This window comes from Rutilus rutilus (assembly GCF_951802725.1).
Source record: "Rutilus rutilus genome assembly, chromosome: 4".
Classification (NCBI taxonomy): domain Eukaryota; kingdom Metazoa; phylum Chordata; class Actinopteri; order Cypriniformes; family Leuciscidae; genus Rutilus; species Rutilus rutilus.
The window spans coordinates 16,847,222-16,866,011 of NC_140212.1; the positions used below are offsets into that span (position 1 = coordinate 16,847,222).

General features: G+C 40.4%; 1 protein-coding gene across 1 annotated transcript; it reads right to left on the reverse strand.

The window, feature by feature from the left end:
- Positions 1 to 161: 161 nt before the first annotated feature.
- golgb1 (golgin B1) lies at positions 162 to 18,790 on the reverse strand. The gene is made up of 20 exons (XM_084408291.1): positions 18,660 to 18,790; positions 17,583 to 17,670; positions 16,798 to 16,968; positions 16,576 to 16,698; positions 16,248 to 16,403; positions 15,946 to 16,065; positions 13,597 to 13,710; positions 11,647 to 13,231; positions 11,411 to 11,493; positions 10,680 to 10,749; positions 5,258 to 10,352; positions 4,727 to 5,150; positions 4,379 to 4,612; positions 3,424 to 4,251; positions 3,132 to 3,316; positions 2,836 to 2,989; positions 2,450 to 2,535; positions 1,739 to 1,810; positions 1,510 to 1,600; positions 162 to 1,375 (listed from the first exon to the last, which is right to left on the reverse strand). The coding sequence occupies exons 2-20, from the start codon at positions 17,661 to 17,663 to the stop codon at positions 1,238 to 1,240; spliced, it is 9,810 nt and encodes a 3,269-aa protein (XP_084264417.1). The 5' UTR covers positions 17,664 to 17,670; positions 18,660 to 18,790; the 3' UTR covers positions 162 to 1,237.

Sequence of the window (18,790 nt, forward strand, 5' to 3'; positions counted from 1 at the left end):
ACAAATTGTGCAGGACGAGCATCCTTAAAAGAACGCAATGATTGTATATTTATTTCAAACACACAAAAGAATGAAACATTCTAAAGATCAACTTTTTTAAACTAAATCAAACGTTTACTGTACAAATCTGCTGTACAAGAACAGCACCACCACACACAAGATGTGTTTGTCTTCACATAAATAGACTTTATTTCCAAAAAATAGCCCCTACAACAGGGTAGCAGGAGGGAGAGAGAAAGGATAATTTACAGAGATTTTACAGATTAAACACTCATTGGGCTGTGCTTAAAATCTCACTATAAATGACAACATTTTAACCATAATCTAATCCAGCCCTATACAACCCAAACAGATCTGAGTGACAGTAGAATAGTGAGAATAGGAAGTCTGGCTCTGGCTCAGAAAACCAGAATAAGCAGAACATGAATGACCTGAAGCTTGATGAGGCGGACTCGAACTGAAACGGAACCAAAACATCTAAAGAAATTGGTACAAAAATAATCCAAGATTAAAGTATTTCATTTATACCTTTATGGGTGAATAAAAGCAATAGTAGTCCAGGTGTAAAGACCATTATGTGTAGTGTGTTAAAGAAACAAATAAACCCCCAAAAAAACAAATTACAGTATTGCACAAAGCTGTCAAATTTATCTGCCATAAAAGAGAACGTCAGCAAACAAGGACGTTTCTAGTAGACACGTACAGTAACTGTATCAGCTTTGCTGTTACATTACATTTCAATGCACTGACTTGCGGAAATAAAGAGATAATTAACTAATTATAGGAAGTTGGAATGTGGTCAAAATAAGTCTTTTTATGTCTACCTTTATGCAATTCCACAGACAATGTGAACCCCTGTTTGACAGAAAAAAGAAAAAAACAACCTGACACTATACCAAGTCAACGTCATCTACATTTTGCATAAACATTTTTTTTTTCATTAATTAGGGCGTTCTTAAAGGGTAAGACAATGTTCTTGAGGAAATGCAGGTAGTGCTCTAGTGTTACTAGTCTGGACAAGTCCCATTAAAACTGGGTGGAAATTATTTTTTTCAGAGCACTCCGATAAAAATAGAGAACAAAACAAACAGAATCAGATGTAACTTTGGTTAAAAAAAAGCAAGGAAAAATTATCACAGACAAATGTAAATTAGTTCATCCTGTCCATTTGTTTTGTTTAGTATAAGTGAATGAATATGTAACTGTCTTTCGCTCAGTAAAGCCTGATGAGTCTCTCTCACAGATATCCTCCCATGCATAGCAGCAACAGTACGTGAACAGTCAGCAGGTAGAGTGACACCAGCAGAGGGGTGCGCTGACGAGAGCAGAAGGCGACTCGCAGCATCCGCAGCAGCCCAGGTCCACCACTACGAGTCTGAGATAAAGAAAATATACATAAAATATATCCAGTATATATATACATACATGTATACACACACACACACATTTATATATCCATGGCATGTTTATACCAAATGGTTTGGAATTGCATTGAGGTTTTGTGTTTACCCGTGTAACAGCACCCTCTGGTGGCTCAATAAGTACAGCTGTCTCTGACGTCATTGCTTCGGATGCTGTCTGCCACTCCCCCTGTGTATAGCTGTAAATGATGAAGGAAATTGACATGTTAGTTTCCAAATGATTGAATTAACACATTTCACATAAAGGCAGTCTGCAGCAATAATGCCCAGAGTCAGGGGCAGTGAGAGTTGATCTTAATCTGAGATATGGGTCAAACCGTTTGAGGCGATCCTGTGCAGCGATGAGCTCCTCCTCTACTCTGAGTCTCTGTTCTGACTCCTCATCCAGCCTGACAGAAACACACACATAGAATTGAAGAGTTACTATACAGCACTGGTAAGAGGGGAAATTAAAGTTAACACATGGAAAGTCATTGAAAGAGTCATGAGAAACCCATATAACCTATGATTTATAGTTTAATAACCTAATCAAATAGTCTAGAAGTCATATCTCAGGTAATTTACTGTTGATATTTGGTCACCATGTATTTGAGAGCAGCAAAGTGTGGTAAACACAGTACTGGGTAGATTACTTACAAATTGTAGTACGATATTTATTCCAAATTACATGAGAAAAAATGTATTTAGTAGCGTAATCCATTACATTAAACGTTTTAGGTAATATACTTCTACTTTTGGATTACTTTTAGATTACTTTTGACCTACTGTAAATCGTTAATATATTCAAAACACTACAAAGAATAGCCATTGATAAAAAATAAAATAAAAAAAACAGGAAAAAAAATTACTATGTTTGAAAAGATAAACTTATTACATATCACATGCTTTCACAATTCCTTTCAAATACAGTATGAAGTATTATCTACAACTGCTATCAATGCAGTTTGTGGCACCGGTGCTAAAGAGATTGACAAAATGCAACTATAGGTCAGTATAATTAATGAGAAGACTAAACTTGGCAGCAGTACCTTCTCTGTAGTTCAATGAACTCCGCTTTATATCCCTCGTTGTGCTCTAGAGGACCACCAGGTGCAGCGTCTACTGCAAGGCTTCCCTAAAGGACAAAGAAATCAACATTGGATGCATCACACTAAAGACGATGAAACAGATCAAGGACTTCAAAGATCTATACTTAAATATAAAGTGGGTCTTCAAAAGTCTGAGACCACAGAGAAATAAGCAAAAAAAAGTCCAATTTCATACAAAGCATATTACAGGACAACAGCACAATGAAGAGACTAGAATTTATAAATGTCTCAAGCTACAAGAAAAGAGATAGATGGATTGACTGAAAATAGAACATTTCTAGGCTGCTTCCAATATCTTTCTTGAAAAGGAGACTGCAGCTTTTTACCTGTCTTTGTGTGTGCTCATGCCGTAATTTTGATGCACGTGCTTCCTCCAGCATGGCATTAAGCTGGCGAACCTGTTGGTCCCTGTCTGAGAGGGTGGCCAGGGTCTGCTGCTTCAAGAGCTCGGCCTGGCCCTGCCAGTCCGTCATCTCAAACCTACACATGTAAACAAAAAAATAAAGAAATTGTAAGTGAAACAGTATTTTTCCCTTTTGGAGGGACAGAAATTCTGATCAAAGAATGCAAACTTTTCTGGAATGGCAGAGGGCATGTCATGAGTTAAACCGATCAATCTTACCTGAGCATTTCCAGTTCTTGCTTGTCTCTGTCCATCTTGGCATCTCTATCCCTCAGCTCTGCCATGATTTTTTCCTCTCGCTCCTCTGCCTTTCTTCTCTCTTCCTCTAAAGCCTGAGTGAGCCTGGATAGTTCACCAGATCCAAGTCGATCCAATTCAGACCGCTGCAACTGCAGCTGTTCCAACTGAGGAACCATGAGGGATGCAATTAATAGATTGCAAACATTATTAAAGGTGGCAGGATGCAATATTTTGATATTTTCATTAAATTATTAGGTAATCCATTACATACCATTCTTTCCCTGTCATTTTGCAGTGCTGCTAGAGCATTTTTTAGGCTCCACACTTCTCCTTTGGAGCCACTCGGGGGAGAAGCTGGGTGAACCGTCCGGTTTATGTCATCTAAACGGAGACGCAGCTCTTTGGCCTCACTGACAGCTTGATCTCTTGAGACCTGCAGAGAGGTCATGGCTTGACCAAAAGACTGGTTCTGAGCTCGAAGCTGAGAGGCTGCTTCCCTCTCCTCCAGAAGCTGCTGCTCCATCATCAACAGGTCTCGTGCCAACTCCGCCACCCTCTCCTCTGCTGTTTCAGTTTCGGTTCGCAGAATGCCGCCTTCCCATCGCAGCTCCTTCAACTCTTTGCCGTGGACTGCTTGGGTCTCCTTCTCCAATTCCAAGGTCTCCTCCAAGGTGGTGATGCGTTTTCTAGCAGCTTTGAGCTGTTCTCTGAGCTTCTCTACCTCGGCTCCGGGTGCATCTTGCCTATCGACTCGAACATTTCCTTCGCTGGCCTGGATTAAGTTCTCCTGCACCAATGGAAGTACCTTCCCTTGCGCAACATCTTTTTCAAGAGACCGAATATGGCTCTCAAGACCTTCTTTCTCTCTCTCCAGTAAATTGATGCGCTCTACTTGGGCAGCAAGAATCTGCTTGTGCTGGGAGTCCTTCATAGCAAGAACCTGGTTCAGGTCATTTCTGTAACCATGAAGCTGGGCAGCCAGCTTGGCATTCTCAGCATTGAGGTCATCCCGCTGTGACAAAAAGGCTCGAAGCTCCTCCTTTAATCCATTGTTTTCACCTGCAGCCTCCTGGATAAGGCTGTCCTTCTCCATCATTACCTGAGAGAACATGAGATTTTAAAATGTCAGAATTTTAAAAGATTCTCTGTATTAATTATGCAAAAGAGGCTATGCGATTTTTTTTTTTTTTTTTTTAATCTAATCAAATTATTCAGAGCAGCATTACCTGGAGGTGTCTTTCCTCTAGCTGCTTGTATTGGCTGAGTACTCTGTCTCTGTCATCCTGCAGGGAGCCCATAGCCTTGGTGAAGGACTCCAGTTGCGCTCTGCTCTGGAAGGTATCCTCCACAGCCTTACGGAGCCTCTCTTCTAAACCCCGCAGCTCTTCTCTCCTCTCCTCCAGCTCTTTTTCTGCCATCTCAGCCCTTCCATCTGCATCCTTTCTAGCTTCCTCTACAGCCTAAAAGAAAATAAAGCCTGCTGTATTATGATATAGCATTAAATTACTAATAATGAGATGAATGAATATGCATGGATTCATTTCAGAAACTATGGTATTATTCAGTATAAGTACCTGTGTCACAGCTTGCTCCTTCTCACCAAGGAGCTCCATTTCCCTCTTCTCCTTCTCATCTAATGCAGCCTGAAGAGTTTCAGTAAGGTTCTTTGAAGATCCCAGGTCTGTCTCCAGTTGCTCAAGCCTCAAGTATAGTCTCCTTTCCTCTGTCTCCTTTTCCTTGATCACTGCACGTGCTTCGTTAGCATCACCCTGAAGCTTATACACTGCTTCTTCTAGGGTTTTGGAGCGGTGCCGTAGACCCTCTGCCTCTGTCTCCAGGGTAGTCAGTTGGGTGCGAGTTTGGGTCAGGTTGGTCTCTACCAGAGTGAGCTTCTGCTGCAGATCTACTCTTTCTTTCTCAAGAGCTGCAAAGCTTTCATTATGTTTCTTTTCCACCTCAGACAGCTCTAGTTGTAGGTTCTCTTCTGCCTTTTGCATTCTGCAGACATACATTTTATTTGTTATTTAAAATTTACTGTAACAGTAAAAGTATAATTACCAGATGTTAACAGAACCTGATTTAAAATAGCAAAAAACAAAACAAACCTTTCCAATAAACTCTGGAGCTCCTCTTTTAGGGTGGTCTCCTTCTGGAGTTGCTCAGCTAGTTCTTTAGCACGAGTCTCAGCCTCCCGAACATCAGCCTCCTTTTCCTGTAGTTCGCTATGAAAACGGCTCTCCCATTGCTTGGCCTCATCCAGCACTCGATCACGATCATCCTGCAGGGACGACATGGAGCGCGAAAAGGCTGCCAACCGAGCCAGTGCTTTATCCAGACGGGCTTGCATTTCCTGGGCATGCTTGTCTGTGGCCTCAGCAATACTCCTTGCCTCCAAGGTTGCCTCTTCCTCCCTCTCCCGCTCCCTGTAAGATTTTTCTAGTCTTAATTCCATCTGTTTAAGCTCGGCTCCAAGGCGATACCTGACTTCATCCAGGGTACGCTCTGCATCTGCCTTCAACTCGACCTCTTTGCATTGTACCATTTGTTCTGCAGCTAGCTTGTCTGCTTGGGCCTGCTTTGCTTCTTCCAGTGCCATGTCCAGCTTCACTTTACATGTTGAAAGTTCAGATGCAATACTTGTTCTGTCTTGCAAGTTCTTTGCAATTTCCAAGCGCGCTGCCTCAAGTTCTGCACTCAGCTCATCTCTAACCAACAGCACTGACTTAACTTCTTTGCCCAGTTCACTTATTCTTTCCTGGTACTCAATGCAGTCTTTCTGTAGCTGACGGACTTCAAGTTGCTTTTCCCTCAGCAGTTCCTCAAGCTGACGTGTTCTGCTTTGACTACCTTCTTTAAACCTCTGTGCAGATTTCAACTTCTGCTCCAGCTCTCTTTGTTTGCCTGCCTCAGACTCTGCCTCTGCTCTTTCTCGTTGGGCCTGCCTCATGTCCTCCTCCATCCTGGCTGCCCGGCCCCTCTCACTTGCCACCTCAGCTTCCAGCTCAGCCCGCTCTCTCTCCAGTTTCTCCAATTCCCTCTGCATGTCCGTAAGGCGATCACGACTGTCAGATGCCTCTTGCTGGTAGCCTGCAATGCTGCCATTGAGCTGAGCCAGCTGGTTCATCAACCGCTCCTCTAAGTCATCTCTTTCAGCCTCTAGGCTAGTGCGGAGTTCTTGTAGTTGGGTCTCTTTCTTAGAGCTCTCTACATTGTGGAGGCTCTCTCTTTCTAAAGTCTCCTGAAGCTGCTGGTTGAGGGAATCCAGCTCTGCATTAAGCATGGATTCTTGCTTTTTTCTGGATTCCATGTGATCCACAAGAGCAGCTTCAAGATCCCTTATCTTACTCTCTGCCGTTTCGAGAGAGGTCTCCAGCTCCTTGAGTCTCTCCTCTGTTTGAGCATTCATCTTTGCTTGCAATTTTGTGACTTCTTGTTCAAGTGAAGTATTAATGGATTCCACTGGCTTAGTGAGATCAGCCTCAAGGGAAATGCTTTCATTCTGGTACTCTTGGATTTCAATTAAATCAGGACTTCTCTGCTGTGAGACGACTTTAACCTCCTTAAAAGTCTCCATGGAGCATGTGTCCAGGGTTTCACTGCCCTTTGTGTCAATTTCCTCAGCCAAACGCTGTCTCAATTCCTCAGCTTCATGCTCCAAAGAGTTTTTATCATCCATAGCAATATTATAATTTGTTTTCAAGGTCTCAAACTCTTGTTTGACTCTCTCAAGCTCTTGTTTCAGCGCAGTTTCCGTATGTGTGACCAATTTCTTCTCTTCCTGCTCCCTAAGCCTTTCATTCTCCTCCTCTAGATCCATAATCTTTTGATGTTTGACCTTGGCAAATTTTCTCATTTTTTCTTTCACAACATCCACCTCCTTCATAGCTTCCTCAGCTAACCTCTCCGCCTCTTGTCTGGCTACCTCATGGGCTCGTGATTTGGCTGCTAACTCCTGCCTCTCCTGTCGAGCAGCTTCAAGCACTCGTCTCACTCGTTCAGCTTCATCACTCACATTTTCATATGACTTGAGTAGAGATTCATACTCTTCTTTCATGCTTTGCACCTTTTCTTCCAGCTGCCTGCACACTTGTTCAGAATCCTCTTTGGTACTCTCAGCTTGTCGTTTGTATGCATCCTTCTCATTCAAAACACCCTCCATAGCAAGTTTAAGGCTCTCACAGGACGCACTCAGACTCTGGTTTTCCAACAAAGTTCGATCCACCTCCTCAATTAACTTCTTCCTTTCTTCTCTTGACTTGTTCAGCTCCACCTCTATTAACTCCAGCTTCTGTTGTAGCTCTAATCTAATCTTCTCAGCATTAGCCTTTTCCTCCTTCAATGCCTGTCTCTCTTTGATTGCCTCCTTGCGTGATACAAGAGCAGCCTGAAGTTTACGTTGAAGCTGTTGGAGTTTGGCACTATTATCCTTCTCTTCTTCCTCACGTTGTGGCATTTCAGCTTCCAGTTTTTTAACCCTATCTTGCTCAGCTTTAAACCCTTCTTGTAATGAAGCAATCTGCTGATCTTTCGCCAGTACTGTTTCCTGCATTTTAAGTAGAAGTGAACTTTGTTCACTAAACTGTTGGCTTAAATCAACAATCTCGTCATTCTTGTTTTTAAGAAAATGTTTAAATTCTTCCACTTCTGACTGAAGTGCTTTGATTAAGGACTCAGCATCTGAGGTGCTTCTTTTAGCTGCTTCCCTAGCCTCATCCACCACCGCTTTCAAATTCTCTGCATGCGCTTCGGCTCTCTGACATTTCTCCCTAAGAGCCTCTATTTCCTTGGTGAGAGCATCAATCTGCCTCTCCTTTTCTCTCAAGTCTTCAAGTTCTTGGGAAAGTTCTTTGAATTTGCTATCAGTAAGTGATTGAGAGGATTGTCTCTCTTGTAGACGCACCTCTAATTCCGCGCGTGCAGCCTGCTCAACTCTTAATTCCTCTTGGAGAGCATTTATAATGTCCTCATTATCTTTTATCATGGGTTGCTGAGATTGCTCACCAAGTTTGTTATGTTGTTGTGTCTCAGTCTCAGCTGAAGCAAAATCCACCCAGTCCTCCTGAACCCAATCGTTTGTCTCTGGTTTCTCTAGATTCTGTGTAGTAGACTCAACATTAACATCCACATTCCCACTCACCACTTTATCTGCAGCATTATTTGATTCTAGCAGACCCTCTAGCTCCATAATACGATTCAACAATCCAGTTTTCTCTCCCTCTTCAGTTTGGAGGCGTTCAAGAAGCTCACTGCATTCTTCTTTCTGCTGTTTCATCTGCTCAAGATGATGACGATCTTTCTCTTGAGCTTTCACAACAGTGTCCTCATGAGCATCAGTAGCTTCCTGAAGCTTTTTATGCAATGTTTCAATGTCAGATTCCATGGACGCTATCTGCGAAAGAAGTCTATTTTTGTCGTCAACTGCCTGTGACATTTGTTGTTCATTCATTTGTACATACTGCTTTGTCAAATGTTGTATTTCTGCATGTGACTCAGTCAATGCTTGATCTTGTTTACAGATTTTTTGTTCCAGACTTGTTAAGGTCTCATCTTTCAAACTTAAGACATCTCTGGTTTCTTGCAACAAAGCTTCAAGTCTCTGTATTTCTAGCTCTTTTTCCTTAATTTCATTTTTAAACTGAAGAGTTATTCCCTCATTATCATCTCTTTCCTTTTCTTCCCTGTTCTCAGCCCCCTTCTCGAAGTCTGCAACTTTTTTCATCAATTCTTTCCGCTGTATCAGAGCTGCCTGCAGCTTTCTCTTGACCTGTTCTCCATCTTTCTTCATGGCAGCCATTTGAGTAACCAAGTCCTCTTTCTCATTTCGTAAAGCAACAAGTTCCTGACTTTCTGCTGTTTTATCCTCTAGGATTTTCTGCTGGTTATCCCTGACACTTTCAAGTTCATAAATTTGCTCTTTTAGCTTTTTGACTTCACTGGTTATTAAAAAATTTTCCTCTCCAGCCTGGAGTAGTTTGCCAGTCATGCTATCATTGATTTCCATCATCTCCTGGTCTTTCTGTGAAATACACTTTTGTAGGTCTTCCAGATCAGCCTTCCTGTCAATGAGAGCAGCTTTTGCCGTGTCAGCTTCCTGAGAGACCTGCACTAACCTGCCCTCTATATCCAAGAGCTTCTGTTCAAGTTCGGAGGAAGCAAACTCTCTGTCCTCCAGTTGAGCAGCCAGCATTCTAGCTTGACCTTCTTGTTCAACAAGTCTTTGTTGGGATTCATCAAGGGCTGCCTGTAAAACATGCAGCTCATCATCTTTAGAGCAAAACTCTTCCTTCAAGTTCTCAAACTGATTAGCAATACTTTGCCCATCTAATTTTTCTTGCTCAATCAATGCCTTAGCTTCGATCAGCTCTTTCTCGTAGATGTTTGCCCTGGACTCAGCCTCATTTTTGGAAACTGTGAGTGACTTCAAAGCTTCCTCCAGCTGGAAGACTTTCTCCTGTGATTGTAAGGCTGAGTCTTTAAACTGCTGAAGCTGTCCCAGAAGTTCACTGTATCTTTTCTGAATCTCTTCGGCTAATACCTGTGCAAAAGCCTGACCAGTGCTTAAATCTGTATTTAGCAGACTTCCCTCCTGTTGGCCAAGACGTACCTGTACAGTTTCATGGATAACTAAAGGTGCTGATTCAATATCAACTATGCAGCTTGTTGATGCGACCTGCTCATCACAGGTCTCTTCCCAAGATTGCGTGGATAAGCGTAGTGTCGCAAAGTCCTGAACTTGGGGCGACCACTCTTGAGTCCCATCTTGGTTGACTGCTTCCAGAAGAGTCCAGCTACTATGAGCCACCTCTGAATCACTGCTTGTCACCATCTCATCCGAGGAAGTACCCTTTGATTCTCCAGGAGAATCAGGTTGAGGTGCTATAAGCTCAGGGCTACTCTCATTGTCAGCAGAGACAGACAGAACAGAGGTGTCTACTGCTACAAGTGTTGTCTCTTCCTCTTCTGAGCCTTCAAGAACCTTAGATAGAGCTGTAGAGCTGTCGTGCAACTCAGCGATGTCTCCTCTGCTTACACTGTCTGCACTTTCCTCCTCTGGGATATTCAGAGTTTGGCCTGTGGTGAGTGACAGTTTTTCTCTGAGAGCGAAAAGTTCTCTTTCTCTATCTGCAAGCGCCTGCTCCAGAAACAGTATCCGATCAGTCTGGACTTCATTTTCTGAACTATGTCCATCTCCACGGTTATCTGAAACAGAAATCACGAGACAATCAAGTGAAAATCATCAAATAACTTGAACATGCAAAATGTATCATGTTTAAAATGCATATTGTTCAAGTATACATTCTTAACTTCCTGGTAATGTTTTGTGTTTTGACTGAGGAAACCTGTCTTTCTGGTTGTCCTAACTAATATCTAAACATTACAAACATTGCAAACATTTTTGGTTTAGAAACCACAATGTTCTCTACTAGAAAGAAAGACAATTATGGAAGAAAATTGGATTGCTGTTACTAAAATAATCACTGCAGTTTAAAGTACATTCAGCGACACAAGGGCAAATATTAAACTTACCCTGGTGTGTCCTATCCAAATCCTTCACAGGCAGGTCAGTCACATGACCACCTAATGACTCACCAGTAACCTAGGAAAGACAAGCCCTAATGTTACAACAAACAGTCTGCTCACACTAATGCATGCTTATTGAGAGTGCACTGGTCTACTGAATTCCCACAGTAACTGCAGTTATTTGAACACCATAACAGACCATACCTCTATTAATACTTCATAACTATGCCCTTTTATGTCGGGCCAGAAATAGGAATAGATGATGGAAGTCGGGAGGATTATAATATCTCTGGCCTGATAATCTGTGAGACAAACCGTCTAGGCATTAATGTCACCTTGTGTCTGTTGCACCAGACACAGATTGTGCTATATACATCCAAATGAGTTTGCTATAGCAGACACATTGCCCTAGACAAGGGCATCTTATTCTGTGGAGCATCTCCATTGCATTAATACATTTTCATGCTTGTTTTTGGTTGCAAATTTTAAGTCCGATGACTATGAAAAGTAATAGAAAATAGCTCATCTGTACAACAATCTGTATGATTTGAAGTATCATTCATGTCCATAGCTTAAATAATGCATGACAGATTTAATACCAAGAACCCCAGGTATTTATTTGAACACTTGAAGCTTGTTTTAACTCTTACTAATTGCATTCAAAAGATTAAAAAGACTAACTGCACTGAAAAACGCAATCTTTAAAAAGCTTCAATGTATTTTTGCAATCCACCTACCTGAACAGTCAGAAGTTGTTGTTCCAGTTCCTGTATCCTAGCAACTGCTTCCTCTCCTTCAGCTTTGCTTTTATCAAGTTGACCTAGAGCATCAGGTGCATTAATACATAATTACTTTTTGATCACAGTACAAACAACATGCCCTATATTGTTCATTTGGTTGATAAAATGCTTCCAAGGACAGTTTACTCAAACCACAAAAGCTGCTTTGAACTTTGTTCTCCTGGGCTGTTTACCTTGCAGAGATTGTAGATTGAGTGTGATCTGAGACATGCGTGCTTGACTCTCCTGCTGTTCATCTGTAATGTTGCTCAGCCGTGCTTCTAGAGCAGGTAACACCTCTAAGAACTGTGCAGAGTCCGTAGGAATGGATAGTTCCACCTCTGCCTCCCCAGTAGTTGTCAAAGATCGAATTCCTCTCCAAAGTTTCTCCAGTGCATCCTTGGTTTGAAGTCCTGCTTTATGTTCCTCTTTGCTGGCATCCAGAGTCTCTCTCAATGACTCAAGCTCATTTTGCATCTGTGCTAAGTTATCTCTTTCACTCTTAGATTCTTCTTCCCTTGCTCTTTCTACTTCTTCAAGCTTCTCCTGAAGACGATGAAGCTCTTCCATGCGACTTGCAAGCTCCACCTCCAGCTTCTTTGTCATTTCCTCTTTCTGTTTCTCTGTGACTTCCAGACAAACTTGCAAGTTGGCCAGCTCTGCCTCAAAGCTTGTCTGTCTCTCTTGCAATGTCTCCAGTCGGTCTCTCTCTTCAGCTGAAAGTTTTTCCCTCAGTTCATCCAACTCTGTGGTCTTTTTCATTAATTCAGCATTGAGAGCAATGATGTTCTGCTCTTTTTCACTTTCTGTTGTTTCTAATCTGGCTTCTAGAGATACTTTCATACTGGCCAGCTCTGCCTCAAAGCTAGTCTCTCTCTCTTTAAATTTCTCCAGCATTTGGTCATTCTCTCTTTCTTTAAATTCAAGCTTTGCTCTCATTTCATCCACATCCGCTGTCTTTTTCAGTAATTCGGTGTTGAGTGCACTAATGATCTGGTCTCTTTCACTTTCTTGTGTTTCTAATCTAGCTTCTAGAGACACGTTCATGTTGGCCAGCTCTGCCTCAAAGCTAGTCTCTCTCTCTTTAAATTTCTCCAGCATTTGGTCATTCTCTCTTTCTTTAAATTCAAGCTTTGCTCTCATTTCATCCACATCCGCTGTCTTTTTCAGTAATTCGGTGTTGAGAGCACTAATGATCTGGTCTCTTTCACTTTCTTGTGTTTCTAATCTAGCTTCTAGAGATACTTTCATGTTGGCCAGCTCTGACTCAAAGCTAGTTTCTCTCTCTTTCAATTTCTCCAGCATTTCTTCCTTTTCACTTTGCTCAGATTCAAGTTTTGTTCTCATTTCATCCAACTCTGCGGTCCTTTTCAGTAATTCAGCGTTGAGATGGGTAACGTTGACGTTGAGTGCACTGATGCTGTGCTCTCTCTCACTCTCTGATGTCTCAAATCTGGCTTCTAGACATACTTTCATTTTGGCCAGTTCTGCCTCAAAGTCAGTTTCTCTTTCTTTCAATTTCTCCAGCGTTTCTTCTTTCTCTCTTTCTTCAGATTCAAGTTTTGCTCTCATTTCATCCATCTCTGTTATCTTTTTCTGTAATTCATCGTTGAGAGAATTGACGGTCTGGTCTCTCTCACTCTCTGAAGCCTCTAGTCTGGCTCTAAGAGCGTGGAGTTCTTCCTCAGCTCGCATGGTCCACTGTTGCCTCTCCTCTTCTCTCAGTCTCTGGGCTTCTGCCAACTCCAGTTCCATCTGCCTGAACTGAGTAGTCAGAATCTGTAGAAATTAAACATTCATCATGTTTATAATCTTGCTTAAGGGTCAACAAATAATACAAAATGTGAAAGGAAATACTCCTAGAACAGTTTTGAATGAACTGCTTCTTTAAATCTGAGATTTTAGCCTAACCAGCTGAGACCACAGCATGCAACAAGACATTCTGTTGGTTACTTGGATTCTATTTTTGATCACACAGCTGGGGTTTCCCGCAGTGAACTCTAACTGGTTCAAAATCACCACATAGCTATATGTTGTTATGGGCAAATATCTCTTGTTTGACTGATGATTTGTAACATATTTCGCTTTCTGTAACAACAGTCAAATTTACAGGGCACAGTGTAAAATATATGTGTTAGGCTGACCTGTTTCTGCTGGTCTGCACTGTTGAGTTCCTGCTGCAACATTTCTAGGACTTCTGAACGAGAACGCAAAGACTCCTCCAACTCCTCTATGCGCTGCTGTGATGCACGAAGAGCCTGTAAAACAATACACAGGAATAAAGCCCAACACAGAACGAGATATAGAGGTATAGATACTTGCTGCAGGGTTTGATTTTTTCAGAAATGAACAAATATTTAAAAGATCAGTCTTAATCCAAGCTTGCTTTCTTAATTCCTGTCCAAAAACGTGAACAAAACATAGCATGCCAAGAGTTGAATACTGCTCACAGAATGTGAAACTAGACAGCTTAGATCAAAATTGCCATGGTAACATGATGAGCTATGATTTCATGCTTTATAATAACACACAAATATGGTTACAACACCTCAGGATATCCCAAAACAAAACAAAAAAGCTAAAAAAAATATATGAAAACAGCAAGACAGTGATGTCCTTACATTGCCTCTCTCTCTCTCTCTCTCTCTCTCTCTCTCTCTCTCTCTCATATCCAGTAAAAAAAAAAAAAAAAAAAATTCTGCATTGTAAATCCTTTGGAATATTTTTTTTGTTTTGTTTTGTGTGCAAAAATCTAACCTTTCATTGAAGTAAAAGAATTGAGGGGGGGGGGGGGGGGGGGGGGGGGGTCACATTATGAAATAAATGTTTTTCTCCTGAACATGTTGGGAACAATTATTTGCCCCCTTTTATTAAATACTTTTTGCAACCTCCTTTTTCCAAGATAAAAGCTCTGAGTCACCTGTCAGGTTTAGATTTTTTTTTTTATCTGTTGGTATTTGATTCAGAAATCATTCTAATATGATGATGTGATGCTCAAGAAACATTCATTATTATTATCAATGTTGAAAACAGTTGTGTACAATTTTTTTTCTAAATTATTTGATGAATAGAAAGTTCAAAAGAACAGCATTTATTTAAAATAGAATATTTTCTAACATTATAAATGTCTTTACTGTAACTTTTGATCAGTTTAACTCATCCTTGATGAATAAAAGTATTGATTTCTTTTATTTATTTCCACCAAAGATAAAATTAAAATTCTTACTGACCCCAAACTTTTGAACGGTAGTGTTTAATGTTACAAAAGCTTTAGATTTCAGATAAATGCTGTTCATCATAGCATCATGAAATAAAAATGTAAGTAACTGTTTTCAACATTGATAATATTCATAAATGTTTCTTGAGCATCAAATCATCATATTAGAATGATTTCTGAAGGATCATGTGACACTGAAGACTGGAGTAATGATGCTGAAAATTCAGCTTTGATCACAGGCATAAATTGCACTTAACTATATATTCACATAGAAAACAGCTGTTTTAAATTGGAATAATATTTCACAATATTACTGTTTTTGTTTGTATTTTTTTTATCAAATAAATGCAGCCTTGGTGAGCAGAAGATACTTCTTTTAAAAATATAAAAAATCGTACTGACCCCAAACTTTTGAACGGTAGTGTATATATATATATATATATATATATATATATAATCTTTATTGTTCTATTAATTTTCTATGTTTATTGCTATTTTTGAAACCCTGTAACCAAAACATGGGACATGTCTGAATGAAGGTTATAACACTATAAATAGTGTGACAGCATTAGTTTCATGAAATAAAATAGAATTTGAAATGTATAAAATTAAGCAATACATTTATCAACCAAAAAATAAACCATAATGGGTAACAGGCTTGTAAATGTCTCCTAAATTAAAGGTAGGAAGAGGCTAGCAATAACAAGCTAGTTTTGAAAGCATGAGATCCCACTCTACCTTCAGAGCGCACTCTGAAAGTTTGCAAAGACCGTGTTAAATTACCTCATAACTGTGTCTACAATGCGCTGATGACATGTGATGTCTGTGTGAGCAGGGTGTGAAGACGGAGGCATGGAAATACATACATGTTGACAGGCAGGTAGGACATCATATCATTGGATTCGGACCGAATGCAATGATTGGACGAAAATGTTTTGGTCCTGAGGCTTCCACAGAAGATACATGTACATGTTTTAATATTTGTGATTGGTTGCGAAGAGAGTTTCAACCAGTATAATAAAAAGTGTTTCTAAAACAAATTGCCTACCCTACCTTTAAGCTATACCTCAGTAGGAGCAAGCTGGTGTGGGACCTAATATTGGTTTGTAGTTACTGATAAACTTTTATTTCCTATTATCATAACTTTGGTATGGTTGAGCTTGACGAATGCACTCAACACTATAATCTGTATAGAGACTAAGAAAAAGAAATATCAAAGAAAATGGAATATGACAGGGGACCTTATTTATGGAAAGTGCCAAAACATGAGAAATACCTGCTGTAAGTCTGGGTCATTTGAGGTCTGCGTGAGACTGAGGAGTTCTTGCTCATGTTTAAGGATTTGATCTTGAAATCGAACATCTTTTTCTTTCACCACAGCCTGCAGGATTCGCACCTGGACAACATTTAAAAACATAAAAAAAGTAGATATAGATTTTAGATCAGACTATTAGAGAAATAAAACAGTACCTTCAAAAACCTTGACCATCATATGACACATTTCAAGATTTTAACAAAATAAGTACCTCAGCTTAAAGACATATGGTGCTTAAAGGAATAGTTTTGGGTGAAACACACCTGCTCTGCATGACCCTCCTCTCTCACACGCTGTTCAGCCTCCCAGAGCTGCTGTTGGAGGATCTTGTTGGATGTCTCCGCCTGGCTGAGCTTTTCTTTCAGCTGCTGGAGTTCCTCCTCCACTCCTGGAGCCATTTGGAAAGAGCTCTCAGAATTCTGAAAAAAATAAAAAATAATTATCATCATAATGCTGCAGGAAACAAGCAAACACTGACTGTTTTAAGATGAACAATAGTAAGCACCACAATCATAATCATATTGGAATATATTGTCATATTAAATCATCTAAGTTGGTCATAATTAAATAATATAAATATATCAACTTAACCTGACTGCTGTTCAATGCTTCTTGTCCTTTCAGCTCAGTGATCTGTTTGTTTAGGGAGGCCATCTTAGCTTTGGCTTGCAGTTTAAGCTTAGTAAACTTGACTTCTGCCTGTTCTTTCTCCTCCTGTATGAGGACAACAACAACAAAAGCTTTAGATCTGTTAATATTCATGGTCTAGTTAGTGCCACTTGTTTTTTCCTTTCTCATTATGCAAGCCCACACCTTGAACTGCTTTTCAGTGCTGGCGAGCAGACTGTCCTTCTCTCGAATCAGCTCCTTCAGCTGAACCACCAGCTGCTCTGTCTGGGCCAGCCTCTCCAGGACCTCTTCTGAGGGACCCGGGCCCTCCACGGATGCTTCAGAATCAGGCTGGGGCTGAGGCACCAGCCCATCCTGCTCCAAAAGACAACATTCGAAGTATAGAGCTGGTTCTCTAGATGGGTAATTACATTAAAGTCGGTGTGAAACGGACCTATTTCAACAAATTGCATGTTGTAGATCTCACTGTGAACAGTTCATCCATGTATGCGTCTCATTTTTCATTTTAACCTTGCGAAGAATCAAATGTCTGTCTCTACTTCTGTTTCATCACAACTGTAATAACAACTTGTCCTAAAGTCACCATGATATCAAAATTGACATATTTTTTTATGGAATAATACAGTATTTATTATAAATGATTTACCCATGCACTTCATTATTATTATTTTTTTAGATTCATGTGCTCTAGTAATCTTTAATCAAAATAACTTCCTCTTCTCTGATGACGTGTTTACCGGCATGAGGGCGGGACAACCAGTCACTCACATGACATCACAGTAATAGCAAACTACAAAATAAAGTCCCGTCCTTTTTCTTGTTCAAGAAGTCGTACACCACAATAGGAAAGAAAAGACTATCACGGCTTCCATTTCATGCCGACTTTAAATTAGCACTGCTCTTTTTCATCCACTTATGCCTGTCTTATCCTTAGTGGTCCATACCACTACAGGATTGTGTGTACTCACCTGTAAGTCTCCATCGGAGCGTTCCTCACCCGAGAGCTCCTGGAGGACCGAGGACACCCCTTGGGTCAGCCGGCTTAACATGGCTGATCTGCATGTAAAGATATGCAATGAAATGTTAGTTCTCAGCTCTCAAGTATTTTGAATTACAAGTGAATTACTGAAACTGTTTTTAGCACATTTAGCATACAAGCGTGACAAAGCCAGAATCAGATAAGGACAGATAGACTTTCAATTAATTATTGATTAATTTATTTAAAGGGACATTTCGCTCTCTTTAAAACCCATGTGAGCCAACACCTAGTAATGACAGTTTGGCATTAAATATTAATTTTATATAAATATAACATGGGAGACTCTGTTGCATTACATCACATTAATAAATCGATTCCATATAGTGAACAAAGTAAATATATTACAGTTTGGTTAGTCTATATTTAGGTTAAGTTGTATTTCTCATAGATTTCGATTGGACACAGACTGAGCACATCCATAGACTGAAAAAAAAAAGCACATCACACGCATAACTCAAAATACATGATGCATAACTAGATCCACTTGATGAGCTCAAATCAGGATCCTTTAATGGTTACGTAATGTGTGTCATGCTGTACTGACAGTAACCAAAGGAGGCGTGAACGGAATAACAACATTGTGTCTATCTATCCTGATAATAAATGACCACCTTTGGCAAGAGCCATATAGCGGAGAGAAACGAAGAGAACCGAAAAACGCCGAATCAAATATATGTTAACTGACTGCGGCTGCGTCGCTTTCATTTTGTCTACACAACAGCAAAGATTATTGAGCGACTCTTCTTCCTTGTGTTTCAAAACCGATTGATATCAGCACAAATGTTCGAGGCACATAAAGGTATGACTTTTATGTTTCATAATGGTTATAAAACGGCATTGTTAAAGACCAATAAGCGGCAGTAATGAGCGCAAGCTTTAGGTGAAGCTCGTGCTGATGACTCGTAAACAACTGTAACGATATTTATAAATCTACTTGTGTTTGTGCATGTCAGCGGATGAAAACGTTTAGATGCAGTTTGTTAATGTTATTAAGCATGAAACTAACCTGTGTAATCGGCGCAGGGAAGAGCTGCGTGGTTTATTTGATCAATTTCGTCTCCAGGATTCACCAAAGCCACATCACCAAACATCCCGGAAACAGAAACCCAGCGCTGTGATTGGACCACGCACGGGAGT